At 34.1% G+C, this 27,136-nt stretch overlaps 1 protein-coding gene across 5 annotated transcripts in view; it reads left to right on the top strand.

Annotated features, from left to right (window-relative positions):
* The first annotated feature begins 2,810 nt into the window (after nucleotides 1–2,810).
* LOC138327420 (uncharacterized) overlaps nucleotides 2,811–27,136 on the top strand; it is a 34,850-nt gene continuing 10,524 nt past the window's right edge. The window contains exons 1-8 of one of the 5 annotated variants that reach the window (XM_069273494.1): nucleotides 2,811–3,103; nucleotides 5,805–5,959; nucleotides 19,702–19,830; nucleotides 20,795–20,920; nucleotides 25,256–25,524; nucleotides 26,090–26,401; nucleotides 26,699–26,761; nucleotides 26,891–26,956. In XM_069273494.1, the coding sequence (XP_069129595.1) occupies nucleotides 19,702–19,830; nucleotides 20,795–20,920; nucleotides 25,256–25,524; nucleotides 26,090–26,401; nucleotides 26,699–26,761; nucleotides 26,891–26,956 (965 nt within the window). In that variant the 5' untranslated portion in view covers nucleotides 2,811–3,103; nucleotides 5,805–5,959. Of the gene's footprint in view, nucleotides 3,104–5,804; nucleotides 5,960–7,862; nucleotides 8,016–12,135; nucleotides 12,622–19,701; nucleotides 19,831–20,794; nucleotides 20,921–25,255; nucleotides 25,525–26,089; nucleotides 26,402–26,698; nucleotides 26,762–26,890; nucleotides 26,957–27,136 lie in introns of those variants that run through there. The other 4 variants (XM_069273490.1, XM_069273495.1, XM_069273493.1 and 1 more) reach the window with 4 other exon arrangements.

The raw sequence follows: 27,136 nt of genomic DNA, 5'->3' as shown, positions 1-27,136 counted from the left end.
CGCAGCTATACCACAGAAGATACATGTAAATGTCGACAAGGATGAACAGTGAGTGTTCTAACCATGTGTATACCTGTCGTGAATGTCTATACGACTTGTCACAGTTTATTTTATAAGATATTTACAACCATACAAACAACGTAGTATATACTATTGATATGTGTTTGATGTCGATGACTGGTCATATTTATCACTGGTCGTTGGAATTGTATATACCATTAGCAATGCCAATATGTAGAGCTAAAAGAATATTGTAACATGGTGTCACTCCGCTAATATAGGGTGTCCCATAGTCCATGTTACACGATCAAAATGCTACATCGCTTGACATACATGAGTAACAAAAAGATATTAACGGTATACTGTTTGAAGGCATGCAATCAAAAAATTTGTATGAATAATACAAATGAATAGTTAGATTCTGCTAAAAAGCCTTGACGTCATAAATCGACACTACTTTTAGAACATTACCACGTCAACAGGATATAATACAGGTAATGAAAAATATTTCATACTTTGTAAAACATGGTGATTTTGGTTCTCTAATACCCAATTTCTCAACCAATCAAATCATTTTTGTGTAATAACCAGACATACAGAAAGTAAACACCAACACCAGAAAACGTGGTCACATTCGTAGACAATAGATGCTGCTCTTTAAGTTGCACAAATGTCAGAGATAATGTCATTTTGACCGCATTTTGCTAATAAATGTGTCTTTTAACGAAATCGTTGCTAAGATTACACATTATTTTGTTAAACTGGTTTTATGAAGAAAACGAAATATATGATTGCAGGCTTTTTGCAAATGAAATATTGATGCTTACTTTCTGTATTAAACAAATTATTAAAACTATGAGAGTGCTATATAATTTATGGGACACCATGTACATGCTAAGGAGTTATCTTGCCTTGCTGCTTGCCTTAATTCAGATGAATTAATTCACGCGAATTAGATATATGGCGCTCGAAAGTGAGACGTCAGGAGGTCAACGATTTTTGGCATTCAGACAAGATATGTTCAATCCATTGTCTTAGATTGATGCAGTTCCTTAATTACTTCTCATCATTTACGCATATCAATATTTAAACTATAAATAGAATCTTTCCTTCATCATTGCTAACGTTAATTGGGTTTTTGTCAAATTGAGTAACGTTGGATATCAATCACAGGATACTTAGAGAAATATACATGTTAATAGTCTATGGAAAGGCAAGTGGAGACCACAGGCGAATACTAGCATATTTGTATATCTCTTACAATGTACTTCATTCTCATTCTATTTCAATAATCTAAAGGAAAATGTATTGAATGTCTTCAAGTATTTGATTTCTGTTTCATAGATTTAGCCATTCTTTTACATAAATGTAAGTTTTCAACTACGACAAACACACTCTGAATACCAGCAGTAGTTCATTTTATTTTGTTATTTGATATAATACGTGATTAATTCTGTTATTGTTACAAATATAATACAGACCATCAGGCTGGGCAATGTATAAGCAACTATGTAAACATATGTACACTCATTTATGTATCCCTATCATTAATTTATGTCCACATGACTTATTTGTTGATTGTGTAATTGTATATCATAAATTTATCAAAAAATATGGATATCGGAACATGGACAAGAGTATAGAAAAAAATAGCTTGTTTTCGTCACTCATTACTTGAATACAGTGAAGTTCCTGTATTTATGATGTTCTAGCATAAATGCGTCTATTTTAATTTACATTTGAGCATACAAATAATGAATTGAAGAGTGGATTATTACTTGTGTGATCACCTTGTTCTCCAATCAACGATAGTCGATAGATCCATATACACACATCGTCCCATTCAATTACAATACATTTTAATTCCCGCAGTGCAAGTAAGAAAACGTCAAGAGAAACCAGACTCCGGTAACATTGCAGTACAAACCTCAAGGCTAATTAAGTAACGTGTTCGTGCATGGGACATGCTACTTGATCAGGAGTGTTTTGTTGTTCACAGTCTTAGCTATGTATTGAAAGAAACGGGCATTTCAACCATAACTAGTTAACAGTTTGGGCATATGATTTGATAATAACTGGCAAAAGAGTCATATTATGTTCTTATTAGCAAATGTCTGTAGGTATATAGTGCCAATGAGGTATTGATGCGTTGAAAATCGTATTGGATAATGTCGATTTGGTTGGTTGTCCATTTAAACGCGAAGTTATAAAGATATTTTATAGAAAGACAAATATCTGACTCAATAATTAAAACATAACATGCAAGGATTTGAATGTTTGCTTTTATTAATTGCTTGATTTGATGTATTTGGAATCAGTACACCTAGTCGTTGATGGTATTAGAATAATTCATATAAAAAGTAATAATTTTATATTCCATTCCGTTAAATACCAACCATTTAATTATACATATTTTAAACATTTATCTTTCTTGCTTTTATAATATTAAAAAATGAAGTATATTAGTCACCGAATAATTGAACATCAGTTTAGGTAAAATGTCTTTTGAATACCTAAAAGGATAGGAGTTAGATTAATACCTGTGATGTTTTTCCTTGTAATTGTTATCGTGCAGTTTGTATTACCACTAAATTGTAATTATGTTCACTCTCACTTTTGTATTCGGGAAGACAAGTTTATCTATTCCTTTGATGAGTCGTATACTCCACATTTTGTACAACTCAAACACGCTTTACCAACTTTTCAAACATGTTTGCCATTGAATAGGCGTTAGGGATCCGATACCGTGTCAGGTAGGTATATGAGGTGAGATTTAAATCCCCTGAATACCAATACACAGAGCGACCCGTACCATGTCCCCAGGTTTACAGCTAGAAAGTTGTCCATCTAACCGGGACGTTTTATATCCGAGTGTTTGTTTACAGCGAGTTGTGTCTCCGAACTTCACAGCCCGAAAGGTGTCACTACATACGTACGCCGTTATTGGAAATGTTATAGGCTACAGTATAGCACCTTCGTCCCGTGAACTATAGATGATATGTGCGGGTTAAATTCATACTCACCTCGATTTCATTAAATATTTACCATGTGATCTGGATTATCTCTGTTTTACAGAAGATTAGGATATTGGCTGCTAATCAAGGTAAGTAATAGCAAGTCTCTTTCATATTCATTACCAAAACTTTGATTTTTGTTATTTTTGTTATCGCTTTGTATATAAATGCATGCACTTAAATACTTGTAATACAAACCTATCCAGGATAATGTCCCTTTTGTTTGGTTCTATGTAAGTACATTTACCTGTGTCAACAATGGCTAGTTGTACTTATGGTCTTCATATACATAACTACGTTTAAACTCAGGTAATAACGGTACGGTATGTATTTACCACTTCTAAACAGTATACATGTGTAGGTGTATATTTATAAAATGCTCTCTCTACTCTTACAGTATCGAGATACTATCGAAAATAAATAACAGCAATATAACAAGTCCACAGTCACTGATATGGGTATATTTTGTTGTTATGATTTTTAAAAAATATGTGTAGATATATCCACATGTTACTAAACCAATTGTAAACCTGATCCATATAAGGAGAGATACATAGACTTTGTTTGTTATTCATTCTATTGAATGTAATATCTGTCAATAACAGTCAATATGTATGTGTATAACTGAAAAAATAAATGAAATACATTTCAGGTTCCACTTTTACCTGTACTTTAAACTGAACTGTTACGTGAAATGTATATGGGCGATTTATATTACGTTTACTGCAATGTGAAATAATATGTTGAAGGTATTGATGACAAATATATTACAGCTTTTACTAGTTTGATGCGGTTTCGTAAACTATGTAGGATCATATAGGACTGTAGTGGGTTACATAGTGTGCCAAAGCTAATACTAAACTAATAATGGGGAGATTACACTCAACCTGTGTATACTATACCTTCAGGTAATATTACCTGTCGTATGATCATCAACTGATATATTTTATGAGAGATTAATAACTAATTCCAATCTATTCACTACTTTAAGTGTATATAACGTATGAAAATCGATTGAATGCCCAATGCAGTGAATGAAGTGAGGTTTGCTTATTGCATCAAGAATTGAAAGGCAGTTAAACATTTATGTAAAGCGTGCAGACCTCGAGCACAGATAAAATATAAATATTCATTGAAATAATAAAAAAAATCTTTTTAAACTTCCGCTCCTATTATTGTACTTTAATAATTGATATTTTTATTTCATGTGAATTGATAATGCTATCAAAATATATTTAGTTAATAACATGACAGGTGTTATAAAGAAAACACGTGACTACAGGTATGATTTACCGGTAATTAAAAATAAGTATTAACAGGTGCCAGACACTTTTACATAAACATGAAAAGAACGTATTTTAACAGCGAGACTTTGATTTAATCCGAATGCGTTTGAATTGCCTATGAAAGCCTTCATTGTTCAAATCAATTAGATCTCACGAATAATTAAATTCATAAAGCAACGTAAAGCGGCATTTCACATCAAGATTGCTGGCACAAACAACTCCCATATACAGTGCGTGTACAATGTATTTCTTATTGGTGTCAGAAACACCAAAGATGGATGTTTTACCACAATAACTCACTTACGTAACTCACCCAAACACATTAAAGAAGTAATAGCCAATGACTGTATTTCAGATAATACAGAATCCTTTCAAGCACTTGTCTGTAGAATACGAATTACTTGTAGTAAATATAGGGAGAAATAGTAATTCCACAAGTGTTGACAAAAAAAGGATTGATTTCATACTTGTTAAAGGTATGAGGATGTATTGTCTTTTTTTTCACATCATCTTGCCACGTCAAGCTCGGGGGATTATTTGGGTACTATGTGATGTTGATATAGTTTAATTTAATCATGAAATTATATTCGTGTTTATCGCAACCCCTATTGCTAAGATCAGTGTCAGAATGGTTATTATGTGTGTCGTCTGTGTTTGGTGAGTGTTAAAGTTATATGTGCCGTAACTGGGCGAAACTTTTGACCTTTTTTTTTTGTTCTTCAGTAATCTATTGATACCCATCAGGTTTGATAGATTAAGCTGTGAAGATAATTCAAACGGACAGACTAACATGTGCAATGCCTTAAATATTAATTATGCAATGTAAGATTCTATTTTTATGTCTTATGTATGTTTAGATGGAAACATAATTTCGGAAATCAGTTTACAATTCCTAATAACTTTTGTAGTTGTTAAATAAAAAAAATGAAAATTACAGCACATATAACTTCAAGAATAACTCAAATCCTATCTACTATCACAGCGACATCACAAAACGCTGCCCTGGCTTGGAGAGCGAAGAACATGTCATGACCAAGGCTGGGTAAGCTTGGGTACATAGACCTTAGACATAACTGTAATCCTCTAAAAGTATAGCATGCCTTTTATTCCTCTGTTGCTGGGTGCAGTGACGTTGGAGAGGCTGTTAAGTAAATTCATTTAGGATTTGCAAGTCATATGACTTGCACATTCTAATCATCTATTATTATCATAAATGGTCTGCTATCTCCTCGGTTTCTACACGACCAGTGCGGTCCACTCTCCACCAGGTCGACTGTCAGCTAACATAGATCCTATAAAAACATGTCTGGGATTAAAGGATTTATGTCTAATGCATATTAATACAATCCTAAGCTATCCGTATTTAGGTAAGTGGTAGAAGCACATTAAACATGTCATTTTCTAGACTGTACAGATGAACATTAATTCCGATATAAAATTGAACTAGTACAATGCACTACACGATCGGTAACACCTGCATTTTTGTAAATTTAAATTACTACAGTTCGTGTGCAGCAGATGTATGGATCAATTTGTAAAATGGTTACAATAGTGAGCTGCACAGTAGATGGACGATTATACAACTGGTCGGGATAACTATATCGTCCACCGTGATTATTCAAGAATCGTATTTAAACAAGACATATATTCCACAGAAAGGTAAGCATACTTGTATTACAATTATGTGTACTTTTACCCCAATATTTATTTGAGATGATAAACACATGCTGTGCCTTGCGTCAGTATCCAATCTGAGTTTAGTATTCCACTAGATTCTGGGATGTCCTATATCCGAACCACTAATGCACTTTAACAACGCAAATTTAATGATAGTAGTTCTATTCATATGGTATATCAAGAGACAAATAAACATCAAAGCATCAGACGAGGTGTTCCCTCGAAACCAAGTCTACAAGTATAATCCTCACCAGAAACCCTCTGACATTGCATTTTCAAACATTCTTCCCCTGATATCCAAGCCATACATATTTCTTTTACATGAATTTTATAAACCTGCATTAAGTATTTAAAATATGCATCGCTACTTAGGATTCAAATATATAATATTTTTGTATTTCGATTTTTCAAAAAAAAAGTTGACATTTCAGTTCACAAAATCTTTTTCATATCTAGATACTGAAAAATTGATATAACCTATGAGATACGTGACATTTGATATACATTTTTATAAAAAGAACACAGATCGTTTATGAAAAACTAAAGATAAGTTTATTACCTATACAGGATATAGCCATTGGCCATACAACCTCTAAGTGAGTCAAAATTTAATTTATAAACTACATTAAAATGCATTTTATTTAATATTTGTGCATAACTAAAAATACCATTGCGTTCGCACTCAAATTTGCAAGACAGACCTTTATGTATATACACTGCCACAATGTTTACATTACAAATACTTAACTAGCCCGTGCTGTAACCCTAGTGAGCTGGCTGTAAGGCCTTGTCCTCTGCGTTCTGTGACATACATTTACACAGTGTTGTCTTCAATGGGATAGACAGTAACTCAAATACATCAAACAGTATACACACATCGAGTATATAATATATAATTACCGAGTCGGGATATGGAATTCAAATCAACATTAGACCAACCTTTGCATGCCAAGTCCTTTTGCTGAGAAAGAGTCTAAACTTAACGCATGCTTATAAATTTCATTCTAATTTCACTGGGATCATGGTCATTTTTTCTTGAGAAGTGTCTTGTCTTCTATATATCTGAAATTAAGTATTAAGAATTCGCCGTTTTGAAGGTCCGTGATATAGACTTACATAACGTGCACGTGGTGGAAACGATTTATAATTGGTGTTTAGGGGTGATTAACACGAAGGAATCATTTTTGCGATTAAACACATCTTGCAATGAATATTTCACTAAATTGAAGTGAATCGGAGTTTGATTTCTCTTTTTAAATATCTGCTTTTTGTCTTTAATCCAATAGATGAATCGTCCCTTTGGTAGCATACAACATATATGATTTATGTGTTCAAATAAATCTAATTCAAGAATTATTGGAGACAAAATATATTTCATTGATTTTACCATAACCAAAAGTACATTAAGACATTCAACATTGCGTGCTTCAAGGATTCCAAATGTATCTCTGGACGTGCCACATGGTAGACATGTCAACAAATGGGCGTTCATGTAATGAACAGATCAGGTGATACAGTTTAGAACACGCAATTTTCACTTTAATTTATAATATGAAGCTTTAAAAAAGCTAGTAAACATCTAAAGAAAACTACAAGCATGGACACATCAACACTTCCTTAATACTTTAATTTTGTAGATATAGCGAAAGATTGCCCTGTGCGCGGTATATAGTCCTATTTTTCTGTTTTATGACGAAGCATACTGCGAATCACCCCCTTGTTGATAGTTAGCCTTATATTTAACCTGACAATTATCCTACTTTAACAAAACTGATTTGTAAACGTAGTTTGTAGCCTGACAAGATAATACTGCAATCGATAAACTTGGCCGACATAATCAGGCAGTTATACCGGCCATAGTGCAAATTGTACCTCCCTTATGCCTTTTAAATGGCGTTATAATTAGACGTGGTCAACCAGAGAACGATATATAAGTCTGTTGTTCACGTGGTTATTACTCTCTCATACTCCAAGTACAGTAGGATGTGTTCCCATCACTCAGCATGTCCGTACTGGATGGTATAACCTACTGCTAAAGGTAAGTTACAAAGCTCTAACCGTTTATGTGTTTTATGTTTGTCTGGGTACAAAAAACCACCCATGACACATCCCTGTTCTGTCGTATCATTATTTGTGGTCTGGGTAGGTCACACACTATTGTAAAATTGTATAGGTACCGTTACTTCCTATTTCAAAAAAAATATAAATTTCTAGCTCAATATAGAAACGTTAGTATTACCTAGACTTAATGTACGCAATTTTATAAAACGTTGTCTGCATCGCGGTTCATGCATACACTACTGGTATGATATAAGTGCTTTATTCAAGTCAATATGAATTGATTCCCTCTTTGTTTGTTCTAATATTTTTACCGTTTTCCTCACCGTGTGCGTTATTTGAAAATGAGAGGTAAATGGCAACTACAGATAGTTTTATCATAATCCTTATTCTTATGTTGAGATACAACCCAGGCCTAGTTCTAGATATGGTTGAGTGTGAAGGCCAAAGCACAAAACTATATTTTCACCAGAGTAAATCGGGCGTATTACTTTGTTTTATGCTTTCCCCATTGTCTTAAAATTATCGGCGTTAATGATATACCGCTTTCTTTTTAACTTAATTTTTGACCAGTACTCTTAAAGTGTTAGCTCGGAGTATAAACAATTATTTACAAATGGCTTTGATAACTTTAAAAAAATCAATTATTATGAAGCAATAATTTGTTGCTACTATTCAGTTTTTAGCATAGTTTGGCGTATTGTGGTGAATGTCATAACGGTACATGAATCATCAGGAAGTTGAGCAATGTAACTGTAAACAATACATTGATCAAAGTATTCCAATACAGTCACATCTGTCCAGAATGGCCACCAAAGGGACAGAGAAACATTAAGTTCAGAATCAGTGGATAGTGACAATTTGGTATACTAAAATTAATCATTATGCATGTGTCTTTATACAGGTTTGACTGTACATGTATACAAAGAATGGGATTTTTGCCCTTATTAAAACACGAGAAACTAATTCTAACGAAGCGAACAGCGAACCTTGTTTATGTTCTCTTGTCAATTTCCTTCGTCTAAGTATACTACACACAAAGCCATATCTATCAGGAATCGTGTGGGAATTACCTAAGGATGTTCGGCACGCATAGCAGATATCTGGTTTTGTTCAAAAAAAATTTTTTTACTATTATTTACGTAGTTACACACCTTTAAAAGTTACAAATACATATGCATGACTTGACAAAGTTTGTACACTTTATATAGAAAGTATACAGGTATTATGGGTAAAGTCCTTAACATAATGTAGTTGTCTCACCCAAACCAGTTGTTCTTATAATTATCAATATACCCAGATATTTGCTTTTATTGCGAGCGTACTCTCGCACTATTATTTTCCTTGTCGTGTGTGGTGTCTGTGTACATCCGCTATGCGCAGATTCCAACTGCGCACGCGATACCGGAAATCAGTGTCTAATACCATTTAATAGATTTCGCCGTGATTTAGTGACACCAACCTTTCAAAAACATATACAATGTACTGAGATGTACCTGTCAGCTGTGTTATGCTATGAAGTAACGACAGTGACATTTCACAGTGCTAAAACACATTCGTTTTGTGTAAACTTCAAGCGGAGTATCATACAAACTCTTGCATCGGCCACGATATTCTTAGCATTCGATAGACTTTGGAAACTTCCCTAACAATTCAATGCAATTCGGGTTTATAAAGTCAATAAAAGAAAGTGATGAAAAATAGCTTTTAGTACCGGCCAAAGACAACGTTTTTTAACAGATTATATTTAACTTATTTCACATCATCCTAGGTCCTAGGTGTACGTTTCGACCGCAATTGCTGCAGTTCTAATAAATATTTATTAAATTACTTAGCCTTGCGTAAGAGAAATAGAATGAAGAACATTATAAAATATCATTCTGGGTTTCTATATCTGATGTACCACAGCAAGGCGTTCAAGCATGACACAGGTAAGACACCACGTGCACAGAGACTGGACAGTGACAAAGTTTTAGCGGACGGCTATTTTGAACAGGAAAACAAGTCAATCGTAACAATATCAAAATGATAATATGTAGGTAAGTTTCAAAGAATATAATTAACAAAGTTCAACGTAATTTCACATTTAAAGTTCTGAAGAAGTAAAAGAAAGTATTTATTATAAGTATTTATCAATACATCAAGGACGTAAACTCCTTGCAATAGTCCCAAGGATAATGAACAAAAATGCTACTTTTGCCGAGAATGATTTCATAATGGAAATTAATGTTAGAAAGTAGTTAGTGAGCACTTACATTGTATTGTCTAACAGACATATTTCTAGTTTAATTAACGCTCTTGGGACAAGTTTGCAGGTGTAGGCTTTTTCTATTGTTTGAAGCTGTCCTTTTTATCGACTTTGATTTTGAATACAGTTTCGGTATTGTGATTGTGATTGTTGCGTTGATGTGAAAAAAGTTAAAGTGAATGGCACCAGAATTGACGTCAATATGTCGCTTTGTTTCCTCTTACAAACACATTTTAAGTCACATACCAATCAATGCTTTGTGATGAACCAATTAGAATCTGTCTCGATTCCAACAACATTACCTCTGTAATCCTAATAATCGAACACTTGATATGCTAATGTAAACTCTGCAACATGATCATTTGGCTAGGTTTTGTTTTATTTCTATTTCTGTTAGGCATTAGCTACATATTTAGTATTGCTTAGTGTTTACTGGGAATCACGTGACAATTACAATTCAATGTCAGAAATACAGCGAGCTTATTTGGTTTCGTTGAACAGTAATTGTACTTTTATTTACATATTTACACTCCTACAAATGGTAATGCTAGATACACATCGATGGACTGGGATTGGTTATATATGGAAACCATGATTGATGCCAAGTTTTAATCAAATGTAAGAAGTATACTTCTCTGTACGCTGGGTTATAAATATGTTTGTAAGCCATATTTTACAGGCTATAAACACATCATTATGACTTGCATTATCTACGATTCGGAGGTCAATTACATTATTACAGTTTAAAACCTCAGTAATTACAAGCCACGTAGTTATCAATTATTTAAAGTCGGTCTTTAAACATATTTACTAAGGTATGTGATAAAATAACTTGTCCATAAGAATAGACGTCATATAGTATGACATTGATTTTTGTGAAATTTTAATGAAGGATTCCATCCTCTTTAGATTTGAGTAAAATACGAAATAAATATTTCAAAGTGTAATAAGCTAATCTCCCGAAATATATAACCTTCAGGATAAACTACCAAAATTCATCCATCATTTTTGTGTGTGAGTAAATTTTTAAACATATTTTAAAGGGTGACACATCGTAAAATATAATCTTTTCCACCACCAGATTAGACCTCACTATTCATACGTCATTCAGTGCCTAATTCCGCACAATTGATATGCAATAATGGTTGTTTTGGTATGTTTTGATTGGATATAAAACTAATTTATCAAATACGTCGTCCTGCTATAGCATTGTGAATTATATTATTTCAATATTCTTATCTTCCCTTATACACGAAATATCGGCATTAATGATGGGTCACTGGGCACATTCTACAGGTGGATTTGGTGGCCGATGAAGGTTCCCATTTCCAATTAAAAATGGTCATATCTTTCCCAATTGTACCTCAGATTTAAGTTTTGTGTGTAAATATGAAAATATTAAACGTTGAAAAAGAATTACATATGCATATACACACGAATTCCTTGATAATTAGACGGACACCTGTTTTCAAACATTAAAATAGGCCGTTTGGTATTCACAGTAATGGTGTGAAGTGCAATTTTAAAAACATAAAATATGTTTGATTACTTGCATGTATGTCGTTATGCCATTTTGTCAAAGTGTGCCATCCGAACGTGATTTATCAAATGTGATATAAAGCGGTGGGTTTGCCATATTTTATACACGCCAATGTCTTAAAGGCCAACCTTAGTAACCTGCCTTATTCCGTGGTTTACTATCTCTAAATGCATGAGCAGGAGCGACGTATACATGTTTATGATACTTTAAGTAACATAAAATCTTGCTTGCACATGAATTATGTAAAGGAATCAATGTGTATGTGGCACGATAAGGTATTGAATGAAAGGATTGTGCGTGGTAGTTCTAGGACATGGCCGGTAACTCACCTCCAGGTATATGGCAATGTAAAAGTAAATCTTGGGCTGCACGACACATTCCAGTCAGAGTTGATTGGATAGCCCAGGACTCCTCTAAGGGTCCAGAGGGCTGGTGGTATTAACGCCATACGACGTGTTCCTGCTGATATATAATAGTAGCTAATGATAGATCAATAACGTGATTGGCTAGTAATTAACAGACAATGTGTATCTCATGAACAATATACCTGGAATCTGTGTAGAATACCGTGAAGGGATGATAATATCAACATCGGGACATCAACTGGTCCCCGAACCAATGATGATCCATTTGTGTTCGAGGCAGAGGGGTTAATCCGATTGTGTGTTGTTAAGGAAAACTATCTGATCATAACGGTAATAGTTATCACTGTATTTCTGGAACTTTGTTTTTTGGACTATATTATCATATAGGATTACATAGAAAGAACGTCTTGGTGCTACCAACCAGACTAGAAAGGTAGGTTTACAAAAACATGAAACGATTAATTAGCCAAATGGAGTAATAGAGCCACGACTTAAAACGATGACATATTTGATGGGATCGTTTACAAGTAAATAAAAACTTCGTTTATACTAATTGGCCGTATTAATGAATTATGACAGAAGAATGTAACACGTACGTAATCGTACGTCATTGGAAGTCTCTGGAGAACGATAACTATCAGGATATTACCGGGTTAATATATCAGACAATATCTGTCGATTTGTGATGCTGACTTGTATGATCGTACAACGAATTCTTTATGACTAATTATTTGACATTGTACATTGTATGTAGGACATTGTTCATATTAGTAGGTATCTCATCATATTTTATGTGTGTAGATTGGTGTGGAACATTATCTATCATTGTTAATAATTAATGATAATAAACTTAAGACTGGTAAGCAGTTAATCCTCTAGGCACATGTACTATCTGACGAAATGTGGATATAGAAATTTAATCGTTGCAAATGTTTTCACCAAAAACTAGTTCCATTGCACAAACGAGATATGTTTATAGTTATTTAAGCATTACTCTCTATATTTTGTGGGGTTATGAAGACATAGACAAAAACGGAAGGACATTGTTCATAGATGCAAAACGTCTATGAAAAAGAACGTCAGTCTCCTTTTTGTCTGTGACTTCATAATCCCAAAGGATATTGAGAATAATGCTTATAATCAAATTTAGATAACTCACTCAGGTACTTATTAGGCATAAATTTCTGTGATTTTACTTACTTTCACAAAAAACAACTGAGTTGTGGCGCAGTGATATGTTATCCAATAATTCAGTTTTGCCAATAAGTGTGCCGCTTTTAAAATTTCCCGCGAAACCGTTTTGTATATATGACGTCATGATATTTGATGTACAATTCTTTCGGTCTATGGAAAAATAACCTCACAAATCTAACCAATAGAAATGAGTAAAACATATGAAATCATATTATAACGAAATAACCTGCTCCAATAGTCTGCCGATAGATGATATGTTTAAATGTGCACCATGGTAGCCGTACATATAACTTGATAATACTGTTGATCACAGACCTAGATAAAGGTCAGACATACTGTAGCACGGACATCCAGGCCTATAAATCATGCTATACCATCACCGAACCAATTATCACTCAGACAGTACATATTTCATTGATTTCCTTTCGCCATAATATTGACACTGCACTTAAAATTAATCTAAATCGAATTATCAGGCCGCTGTCGATTTGTGGTGTAGCTTTGATTTCCATGGACGTGGTATTTTTGTGTGAGTGTCGTTTGATCACTAGGATACACTGCCAGCTAATACAGGCAATTTAGGTGTGTGTTTTTATAACAGGTAAATCTACACAGAACACATGTTTACATTAATCCTGTAAACATGACGATATAAAGGCACACTTCTCTGTCTTTATTTCCCTAAGCTTTTGTCTGTTTAGAATGCATGCCGTTGTACTTCTATCTTCATAGTATTAAACTCTTAGTTAGCCTTACCTATGGGTTCCTCAATGGTCCAAGTACACATTGTAGTTCACCAATATCCCGGTGACTTTGATAATAATGAAAACACAATCCTGTCCGAGAGGGCAATATTATGGTGAAGCCCAACGCCTTGCTCATAAGGCAATACTGGAAGTTGTGATGACAAACATGTATGAATATTTCGCATATATCAGGGGTATCATGGATTAGTTTGGTATTAGCTGTGCTGTTTTATATCAATTGTGACGACAAGATTCTGAAACGCAAGATAAATCCTACTTTATTGTTTTGCATCATATCTAAATATTTACATTTCATTTGCAGTTTTACTATGTTACCTTTCCAAGCGCAGCTGGAATTCATTAGTCTATGAACTGCTACCGTCTAGCATGAACTTACAATTGTCGTGTGATCACGGAAGATGGCTGTTCAAATGGCTGTTCCGTCTTTGACAATAATGAATTATTAATTCATTATAGATGCAATATTTCTTGGATTCCATCATAAAATTGTTATCACATGTAAATATAAGCATTGAACGTCGTTCAGTTGGGATTCTTAGCTCATATGAATGCCAACTGAAAGTCATCTAATGGTTAACAAAACCGTCAAACTATCTCTGTTTTGAATATGTGGTAACATTTATCTGAATAATGCGTATTCATATGAGACTTTAAAAAACTCGTCTTGAAATTACATTGATGTGCTTACGAAGAATTACAAAAATCAATAAAGATAAATGAATTTGAAATTATAATAAGGATAAGATTTGCTCAATTTCAAAACCAATGATTAATTGATATTTCTAAGCTATCGCGTTACGAAGTAAGACGTCCATATTGGGATTGCATTATTTTTGTAAACATGTTTGATTGGCAACATGATTACTTTTAAGTCTTGAACAGACACCATTTTACATGACATATGAATGTCCGGCTCCTAGTATAACGTATATGGGTACAGAAAAAATCCATATTTATATCGAGATCATAACACAACAACCTGACGTTATATTATTCGGTACATTGATATTTCCTTTATCGACACTAGGAGATTATCCGTGGTTATTCAGATCGAACACGTGAGTGTATACACCCCGATCTAGGTAATATTGATAATACAAACAACGTGTAATATATACAAACAGTTGAATAATCAGTTGAGTACATAAATAAGTGTTGAATTATAAATATTGAATGGAAATATCACAATAGATAAACATACCGCGCGTCATTCAAACGAGCAATATTAAATATCACTGCATATCAATATTTCCACTGAGATTTAAAAGTAAATGTTAGAAAATGTTATTTTTTTCCAGGAGCAATTTAAAATAAATTTCGAATGAAAATGAACATAAAATTTAAATATATTTTTATCATACACCTGTAATATCCTACATTGTAGTAAGTTTAAACTAACAAATTATTTCAAAAGTCTATAGAATCATTACCCCTGCTCGATTCGTTCTGAAAAGCGGCTACTGGCGTACGCCGATCATGTGACCGGGCGACGACCGGTCGATCTGGCAAAACAAGTATAACCGGCGTATTCCATCATGGCGGACATTTCTTCAGAGCTTTAGGAACATTTTGCTTTTTGCATCAAACATAATCAAAGACTGAATTTAAGTTGATCTAATAGATAACATGATATTCTAATTTGGTTAATATCATGTTATGGTAAACATTATTTACGCTAAACTTACCCTTAGCACGAGTAAGAAAAATACTTCTACGTATACGTTTACAACTTTTATATTAGACAAATTAAAAGCGATTAAATAGTCGACGCATGTGCGTGGTTGTCTCTGTTTCATAATAAATGAGTGATTGTTCTTCAGATAGTAATGGTAGAGTTAATAACATAATGTGTATTTGGAAAAAAGCGATGTTGCCAATAAAAAAAATAGCTTTCAAATATTCGTATTTTTCGATTCCGGGCCAAGAACTTTTAGAATTCATAAATCATTAGAGTTTAATATTAATAAGATACCGTGACTGGATAATGTCATATGTTGTTTCGCCTTTTGGAAAATGAACAACCCCTCCATTCTCATTTTTTCTTCATCGTGCATGCTACTCTGTATAATAAACACGTGTATGCTGATTTATTCCAAAATAACAAATATAAGAAATTGCATCATACTGCATTAATCTCTTGTGTTGAAGTTTCTTATGAAATAGAAAACATATATGGTGGCCTATTTCGGCCATGTCGCATTGTCGTTCCTCACAAAATCGCTCCGCGCGTTCCTGTTATAATGCACATTTGATATAATGTATGGTGCATTGTAATTTGTATTGTAGAATTACATACATATGAGATAATTTTCTTGCATAACAGCTTGGAATTTAATTACACATCACAAGACAATACGCGAAGCAATAGTGAGATAATGCGCGGAGTGACACTGCAACGTTACAAAAATACACTGTCGGTGCGACAAATCTTATTTTCTCGCTAATGCGACAGAGCGACATGATTGTTTTATCGCACAGTCGCGTGATATCGACACCTGGCATTTTTGTCGCTCCAAACACTGTCGCTCCATGCATTGTTGCAATGGGCCACACGCCAATCATTATTTGTTCTTACTAAAATTCAACAGATCGCTGAAGCACCGATTAGTAAAGCATGAGTTATCTTAATAAACTGGGTTTAAATTGATACCTTGGTGTGGCATTGTTGTAACTTTACTATTTTATTAATTTATTTCTTACTACATGTCACCAGTAGATTTTTTTTTCTCATGACTTGACATAGGAATTAACAATGCCCGTACAATCATATTCTCAATTTGAACATTCTTTCTGAATTGTGTATTTACAATGTACATGTAGGTATAATACTACACACATATAAATCTATTTTCTTATGTTACACTCTGAATTACATGTGTTTGACGAAAACGATTCATTAGAACTTTAAAATGTGTTGTTTTCGAAATTGTAAAATCTCAGAATAAACCTTAAAAGTCTGTTTTTATTGTTATTGTTACACAGTCCAAGAGAAGTCCTTGAAATTTTATGTACTTTGAATAAAACATTCTATTTTTATATACATTAAATTTACAAATTTTATTATAATCAGGCTAGAATGTACATGCTCAAGTATTTTGTTCTATAAAATCCATGATACCGTACGTATTACACTATATAGAGAAAAAAACATGTATAGAGCAAAACCTGGGCTATATATATATATCTTAGTCTATACATCACTGCATATTTCGATGTATTCGCTTCATAAATGTATATCTACATACCTGTGTGTATCAAAAGAGGTGTCAATTCCTGACCATTAATGAATACAACAAGAAAATCATGATGTTTGGAGAATTTATGTCTGAACGGAATGAGTTTTGCTTAACGAGAATTTCGTCAACAAATATCTAACATTGATTCCGCCATCTTGCGCCAGTATTAGCCGGTGATTCAAAACCGGCTGATCCGGCGTACGCCGGTCGCGCAACCGGCGCATTTTTTCTTTGAATCGAGTGACTTAGCCGCCTCGCCGGGTCGCCGGCGGGCGCCCGCTCTTGACGAATCGAGCAGGGGTAATGATACCTTTGTAGTATCACAACTTCGTTTGAAATGTCACGATACATTTCATATCCTGTACAAACAATAAAAAAACCTTCCAGATCATACAATACCAGTGACGTTTAATAACATGGACAAAGTCACTGGGATATCGTCATACGTTTTCATATTCGCTTAAAATATCGATAAACTTATTAATTTTGTAGTTATGTATTGTAACAGTATTTGATACATGTGCATAACATTCTCCTCGTTTTAGAACCAATAGAACTATATAGTCTGATACCAGATATTTTAATCTAAAATTCAGACGATTTCAATTCTGGGTGGTCTGAACGTTATGTCCGCTATTGGAAATCATTAATGCATTTGAATTTTTAATAACGCTGACACAGCGGAGTGTACCCCCACTGGGTACAAGGTAACAAGGTCAGTAACACATAATTTATAATTAATGCTACTGACCGTCCACATACTGCCCTTCACTATAGCTAGTACTGTATGTCAATATAAACCACAGATCTTCATACTACAATATATACCACGGATCTTCACACTACAATATATACCACGGATCTTCACACTACAATATATACCACGGATCTTCATACTACAATATATACCACGGATCTTCACACTACAGTAGGATAAAGGGACGGTGTAGGATATACAACATAGGGCGAGTCTGATGTAATAAAATGACGGAGAAAAGGTAAAACTTACAGCATATCAGACAGGGTGAATTATAGTGTTAAGGAATAGGGGGAGGTTATAAATAAGTTATAAATAGAAAAACAATTGTGCTGTGGAGCAGCATATTTTAACTGTATGCATAGAAAAAGAAAATATGAATGTTTGAAATGTCATTCAACGAGCGGATTGATATTTTTATAGAAAAAATAAAGCACATCATATATGGGAAATACCTAACAGAAAACGGGGAATGCTTAAATACACAAAAGACACACTGGAAATGACAAAATATCCATTGCGAAACAGCTCGCATCACATAACGGCATACCTTGCTTTTTATATAATGAATACTGTACAAGTATTAAGTAAAATTTGATATTACTGGTGTTGCATCAGCTAAGAACCACTTTCATGTACCTTCATATCCCTTACAGCATTAGTTACGTAACATCTGTACTGCACACAATATTATCATCCCGTTTCAAATGCATGACAAACGTTACATGCGTGTTCTGTCAATAATTATTCAATATATAATATTAACTTTCCTACCTTTGTACTTACGTTTTAACACTCTTTATAATGGCGATTTAATCTAATTTGCAAAGAACGGCTGATACCTTAATTATCGATAAAAAACTCATTTTTATATCCGAAGGTTCGATATTATACACGTTAAGCTGACAAAACTCCGTCAGACAGTGCCTTCCATGTAAGTCACCACAGAATATACCTGATTAAGTTATCAAAACCTACATCATCAATCTGAATCAATAGCCTATTTATAATTTAAAACCCACAGGTAATAGGCTTTCCTCTCAATCACATCAAAAGCTTGGCACTCGCTGATAAATAATGCACACATTGTTGTTTATGAACAAGGTAGCATCGGTCATATGCATATGTTACCTCGGAACGATATTTATAGATTACGGACAATTGAGCCTTGGGATTGTGACTGCTGAGACAAGACGTCTCCGGGTGGTTATTTACCAGTGACCATGAGTGTACAGCAAAGTTCTGGCGAACTCATTAGTTCTGGATTGAGGAGACAATCAGCTGTCGATCCTCAAACTTCTACAGGCACGAAACGAAAATTAGCGTTATCAAAGTCAGCTAATGAAATGTCTTCGGGGAATGTTACATTGAAAAGTCACAGTGTAAAACGTCAGAATTCTACGGGCAGTATCAGCAGTGTAATTATCCGGGGATATGGTTCTACGGACATTCCGAAAACTACCACGGTGTCATCACGGCACCTTCGGAAGGACTCGTATATCGTCCAGATGGACAAACGGAGTCCGGATATACTGACCTGTCGTGTTTGTCAATTTCAGATGACCATCAATTCTCAGAAGTTGTTCGACATCCAGGAACGGTTGGAGAAGTTACTTACTGACAAGAAAGTCCTCAACTCAAAGATCGTTGCTGAATCGTTTAGAAATTTCCAGGCTCAAGTCACAAAGGTAAAGTTAACATTTTCTTCTTGTGTTAAGAACATTCAACGCCCCAGTCACAAAGGTTACATTAACGTTTAGCTTATTATGCAATGACCTTGGATTCATGTATTATACTTTTTTTTTTTCTGTTTAGTATTAATTGGGTGTTGTCGCGAGTGCACATTATTAAATAGAGGTATTCATTTAGGCATTGGACGTCTTTTAGTTGGCAGCTTGTGCTGCAGGTTGGATTTGCCTCTGTCCAGTTGGCATTCATTTTGGCTATGAATGCCACCGAAAGACGTTCAATGCTTATATTTACATTTGGTTATAGTTTTATTTTAAAATAATAATGGATTTTGCACAGCCGTTTTCCGTGATCGCTGGCTCGACAATTGTGACGTCACAATGATAATGACGCCATAATGAGATATTGAATTTCATAGTTAATATGACTGCCAACTGCGCTTGGTAAGGTTACATAGTGGGACTGCAGTGAACATGTAAATATATGTAAAGGTTTGCGTCCGTGTTACTTGTGTTTCCTTAAAGATTTTCCTTCAAGATTATATTGGAGGAGTTTTTAAAGAAATACTCATCCACGTGTACAGCATATAATTATATATATTATCTATAGGACAAGGTTAGACTTCCACATAATATAATAGCATACTCAATATTTATTTGTTGTGTTAAGTTTAATAGGTCCAGATGATACTATCTTTGAGTAAATGATTGGCGTCCCCAGCCACCAGTTGAACTAAGCGTAAAGCCAACTAATTCGTGTCATACCAGTAACAACAGCCATCATAATGGGTTTTCATATTGTGTGATATCCATTTCGGCCTATGACGAATTCATATCTGCTTAAACACTCGAGTTTGCTATAACACCAATATCACAATATGATTTTCAGAATCGCCTTGTAATGCTCGTAGTATGCTTATAACTCAAGGTAACACGACTTATCACATATTGATGCATATTTCAGATTAGAAACAGACAACCGGCTGACATCAAGCCAGCAATCCGTCGTCTGGAGTCGTCGTTGAAAAATGAAGGAGCCTACAAAAATGTCAAAGCTGGATTCGAGGTTATTAAACTAGAGGTTACGGAGGTAAATATATATATGTTTACAATATCAACACCCCATTTAATGATAATTTTCTTAAAAGATAAAGTGGTTAAAATCTCGTTGCATTCTTATTCAAAACAATCTTTTAAAAAAATTCTTATCCAATTGCAGATTGCTTCACAAATATTGTTGACAGACTACGTAAAATTCTGGCGCAGCGTTATGGCCTGACCTCGACAACGATTTCTTTGATTTAGTCCTTCTTATACATTCCATGAACACGAGTGCAACTCAATACGTTGTTGATATTTGAATTGTTCGTACATAGGTTATCAATAATTTATCTCTAAAATGCGTTATTGTCCGTGTTATATTGGTTTCAATAGGCCTTAGTAGTCACATAGCAGGTAGACATTGGTGAAAATGTTCTCCGGAACAATATCTTTGAAATACGTGAAATAAACGTGTACTAAGATTGAACATTGCGTGACGGATTGTGACCAGATGTTCGAAGTAATTCAATTAACACAAGTTGTCGCTATGGCTTTGATTTAGTTTAATTAAGTGATTGATTAGATAAAGTCATCATCGTAACACTGGATAGATAGGGAGATTCTATGTGAAACAAGACATAAATATGATGGTGGGATTATCAATAAAAACATAAAGCTCACAGGGATGTGTAAATTTTCTTACCGTTCAGTGGTAATACATTCTTCTGACGGAGTGGACAGACTTTTACTGACGATTTCTCCTGAAATCCAACTATCAAATATTCCCACTTCCTCAACATCTGTATTATAAAGCTATTCAGGTTTCAGAAATCTAGATTCTTATATGATTAGAAGCAAATTTACGCAACATAAATGATCGATAACAAGACATGACGGAAAGTCACGTTTATTGCGAACTATATTTTTAATCGTTCTCAATTGACATGATTCATTCTCAAGCATATTTCTACGTTAAATTATACAATGATTTTATTTTATACAAATTCCTAAATCAAATAACGAGATGTCCATACTTTAATGATTAAAAACCCGTTTGAGATGTACCGAAGGAAGCACGGTTTATATTTCCTACGAAGAAACGTTTGCTATCATGGGAATAACTTATCTATCTGTCACCCTACAGGAACTATGGTAATACTTACTGTACAGCATCTAACATTCCTGGGTAAAGAGTGACTTTGAGCTTTCGAACTATTTCGTAGATCTACACATTTGTAGCTAGTCGTTTTAAGAATGAATACAACTGTAAACAAAACATATTTCTTTTTTATCGTTCATAATTCCATAGTAACTTCGGAAACAAAGAACGTTTTATACAACAAATACTCCATGATTTATAGTACGTACTATCTAATTCTGAAAGGCAAAGCAAAGAATAATAACACACTTTAAGGTAGTAAACCTCCTGATCAAACTGCTGCAATTAAATCTAAGTGATTTAGATGTATAGCGTTTAAGTATGTACTCATCTGAAAAGTAACATTTTCTTGTATTAAACTTTTTTTCTCATATAGAATTTTCGAAATAGGAGTTCATACAATAAAAATGGAGGAAAAATCATATGTCCGTGTGCTCGTTTTTAAGCTATTGTCACTCAAAGATACCTAGTTGACAAAATATTGGATTTTATGGACAATTTTGCCGTTGTGACCAAATACATAGATATTAAAGCCATAATTTCCTAATGGGGTGTTTGATAGATATAGATATTTGTAGAATTTATTTTCTAGTAGTTTTCTTTAAAACTATACCAGTTTTGAGTAATAAGATTAATATTTTTACTCAAATAACAATAATAAGAATAATGTACCCCTAACCCTTAATTTTGAGCGACCAAATGCACCATTTACAGCCATGTTTGCCAAATTTAACCCTTCATAGAAAAAAGTTCTGGTATAAAACTTTTGTTAATATTTTGCATATCAGTAGGGAAAGGGTTGTTCTTTCTAAATCAGACAAAAAATGGGGGTCCGTGTGTTGTCCCATATCCATATCTGTTATTATTCAGTATTTTAGAGTAAAAAATAAAAATGCTCAAATTATCATTAAATGTAAAATAAAGTGACAAAAGCGTATCATTTCACTTATCAGTCCTCAATATTTTAATTACCACGAACCTAGTAAAGATTTACAGCAAAAAATAGTTAGATAAAGCTAAAATTGCTGACGCAGTGATGATTTGAGTAAAAACAATTTCAGTTAAAAATGGTAAAACTGTGGCTCTACTAAAAGCGAAAAAAGACACAATTTCCAAATGGCCGCCAAATGGGACATTTCTTTAAAAAAATCCCCGTATAAAAAAATCTACTGAAAAAAAAAATGTAATTTTTTGACAAAATTTGCATCTGGCAACTTGCTACAGATGTTGGTAAATTGTATTTGAAAATCTCATAACTTCTTTGATCTTTGTCGAAACGAGACTTCAACGGGACTGAAACCTCAGAAGGATACATCCTTAAATAAATTAAATAAATAGAAATATATTATCTACTGTAAACAAGTGATACACAAGCTAGGTATACGGAGACAAGAATTAGATATACGTAACTTCTAGTAATCGATGAGGGTAGGTTTTATAATTATGACATTGGTTGGAAGTAATACTGCACAATCTAATACCACATGCGATTTTATTTATATCTCACATTCCTAGCACTGTATGTCACTATATAATGCAATTTAATACTGAGTCCAGGTAATGCTACGAAACAATACTTTCAACGTCTAGACTCCATCCAACCTGTAAAATCATATCTCTTTATCATATTTCTAAAATGCATGACTGGAGATTTATAAGTACATGTAACGCAATCGTTCAAAGAAATCATGTGTGGTAAAGAGAAAATGTTCTATTGCTTAATATCTACTTACGAAACTTTCGAAATATGATCCGACTATTTGTAAAAAAAACACGTTTTTGCTTTTGGGAAAATACTCTTGTAGCAAAGGTAGAACTTTAGTTCAGGTGTATTATGAATAAATGATGAAAAATAAACTTGAATCGATGTTTCCCCGCCATTTTTTGTAGAATCAGTGCGTTATTAACTGCTTGTAACTCAAAGCATACTTTTATAGCCGATTTATGCACATGTAGCATCTGTTCTAATTAGGTATTGAGTGTCTGATGTTCTGAACATCCAATTTCATGTGTGACATTTGACGAAGCAGTCAGCCATACAAGACACAAATGGATTTTATTCATGTTCAATTAATTTAATATCTCTGATAATGGCACATGTATTTGGTTTTATGGTCCGGTATTGGTAATCGATGTCTATTCACTGTTCACAAACTGTTTTACGGGTATTCGGTTATATGGTCGTGGTTTGTTTATAAGTACGTACGTGGGAACAGCCAGGTTTATATGTGGGCAGTACCATTGTGTGATGGTTGTCCTTGACCTTTGTTGCGGCAGTTGACCTCAGCCATGTGGTCCAATAACACATGGGCAAAAACGGTACAATAAGAACACAGAAAAGGAGTAACTATCACACATAAAATTTTCAATTTCCCTACATAAAGCTATTTTGCATATAAAGTATTTGTTATTTCTCAGTGATTTTGGTTTATAAGGTACCATGAGAGCTCGATACGTCGGTCCCAAAAGCCTCTTCATCGTTTCCTTTTATTACATGTCATTTTTTTCAACATATTTGATTTATTAATCTATCTAGCCTCTCTCTAGCCGATTTGGACATTTTAGCTTTAAAATATCTTAATAGATGGTAGAGCCTTGACAAAATCTTTTGCGTGGTTAATTTATTCAGTAGATGTGGTGAACTTTTATTTGCCTTATGTATGTATGTATCAACGTAACTTCCTCCGTATATTTTTCGGAGCACCCGCCTATTATGTATGACGGTACAACGAAGTTAGATACACTCCACAAGGGATTGTAGAAATGTGCCAAAAAGGCATGTTAAGATATTATTTCGTTCATCTGTTACTTACACAAATTATCTATATCCGTTCATGTCCGGACATGTTTTTATTCTGTTTCATATATATATACTATTTGATTGATATGGCGTCTTTCAATATCAGTATCATTCAAACACTAGATTAAATTAAAATCACAATGGTTCAATTTTTGGTGATAAACGTAACGTGTTTTGTTGTTTCGCGAACAAAAATCCCTTTTCTTATGCATTGTTTGGCCAAATTAATACATCAATCTACATACGATATCCACTTTTTAATTACTACATTAATAACCCAATGTCCTATACATTTCCCATTGGACAGCAATGAATTATGTATTAGCATACTCGACGACTTATTTTCGTTGATTTCACTTCGTGAAGGTATATAACATTGACATGGTGGACTAGGTATTTAAGTTTGACAGTTTTGTATTGTACAGGTTATAGATCGACAGGAGTATGTCACAGACAAACCACCAACAACGCTGACCACAGCTGCCAAAGTACCCGTCAAGTCACCACAGAGTAATTCACCACAAACTACCAAAAAGTCTATCCCAAGGGCAACAACTGTGACATTATCACAACAAAAGGACCGCGGCAAGCGCCATGCAGCTATGCCAAGTATACAACGGCCGGTTATCAAAGAGGATCCAAGTACATTGTCACCACGAACTACCCAATCCAAAACACCTGCCGTGGAACCGACGTAAGTGAGGATACTGTAGGGTATTGTCACATCTATTGTTGTTATTAGGGAAATATTTTATAAGGTTTACAGCGGCAGATCTAGAGCGCTATAACCGGGAGGGGGATACAAATCCTTTGGTGTTCCCGTGAGTGTAACAATAGCGGAAAATGATGAACACATATTGTAATAGCTAGTTGGGAGTTTCCAGCATTTCATAGTATGCATGACATAAAGATGCTAATATTTATCTACAGACTATGTGCGTTATGCTCGTGTGGCACTTATATATATATGTGGAGACGGGAAAAATACGCACAAATATACACACATTTTATCTTAGCTTTAAAAAATGTGAAACAGCCATTATAGACTTAGTTTAAGCAATACACACAAACGAGATAAAATGGTTATTTGAATGCCGTGGATATCTGAGGTATCTATTGCAGTCCAGTCTTTGGTAAATATTACTAATTCGTACCAGCATAATCTATTCACTAATCGTACATCACTATTTTACATTTAATCAACGTCTATGATATTATTATAATTTATATGATTCAATTGTTATTTATATTCTGTACAGGAAAGACAAAGATAGTAAACTAGTGCACCACCAGGATATATTATCACTAAACAAGACAATATCCAAACTCTTTAGCCATCTTGCCATTGACAAACCTGCCGTGTCGGACACTTCGGGGGTCAAAGGTCAACAACAACCAAAGGCTCAACAGAGGTCGTTATCGAATGGTCAGGCCAATTCTGTTGCGGGGAAAGTACAACGAGGAACATCTAAACGGGACGTGGAGGATATACAGGAACTCATTAACAAGCTGAAGCAGTTCGAGCATGAGCTGCAGCGTAAACGGTCCATAGAACACGAGGAAATACAAACGTGAGTTACGTGTTAGAGAAATGTAGATTCCAAACTTACAACATTATGTTACAAACATAAGGTCGGAATAACAAAATCAAAGGTGTTATCGAAAGGTGTAGCGATATTCAGTTGTAATAACGACTAAGATGCTTGCTAGTGGTATTGAATTTCATTACGGTTAACACTATATTGTCAGCAGCATCTCCCCATTATGCATACTATGTATGGAAATTAAATATGAGGGGAAAATAATATCTTAACACACACTAATACATTATTTGGAGAAAATGATCAAAAATCCATTTTCTTGAATAGGTTACAGTCAGAACTCCAAAAGATGAAATCACAACTGAAGGAACAACAAGGACAGTTACAGCGGTAGGTGTAACATTATCGGTCAATAACGAAATAACTTTAATCGAATAATCACTAAATACACATTGAAAGTTTATTCCAAAATCATTTTGATTGATTACTTTCATTCTACATTTAACCATTTATTTTCAGAATTCGAGGAACACACATGATAGCCAATAAGGCGAAGGGGAAACATGTGGAATTACTCGAGGAAAGGTAATAAACTCCTACCTTAGTCGATAAACTGTCATAGGAACCTAGACTATTGTTTCATTTTATAACTACACAATTATGAAATTAAACATTATACTTTGAAAAATTGCATCTCCTTAACAATTAATTTGATATTGAACAAAACGTTATGTAAGGTTAGAGTGGTTTCTGGCCCCCAAATCA

Source organism: Argopecten irradians, chromosome 7 (assembly GCF_041381155.1).
Source record: "Argopecten irradians isolate NY chromosome 7, Ai_NY, whole genome shotgun sequence".
Classification (NCBI taxonomy): domain Eukaryota; kingdom Metazoa; phylum Mollusca; class Bivalvia; order Pectinida; family Pectinidae; genus Argopecten; species Argopecten irradians.
Note: the sequence above shows the minus strand (reverse complement) of the source record. Positions and strands in the feature narration are given on the sequence as shown.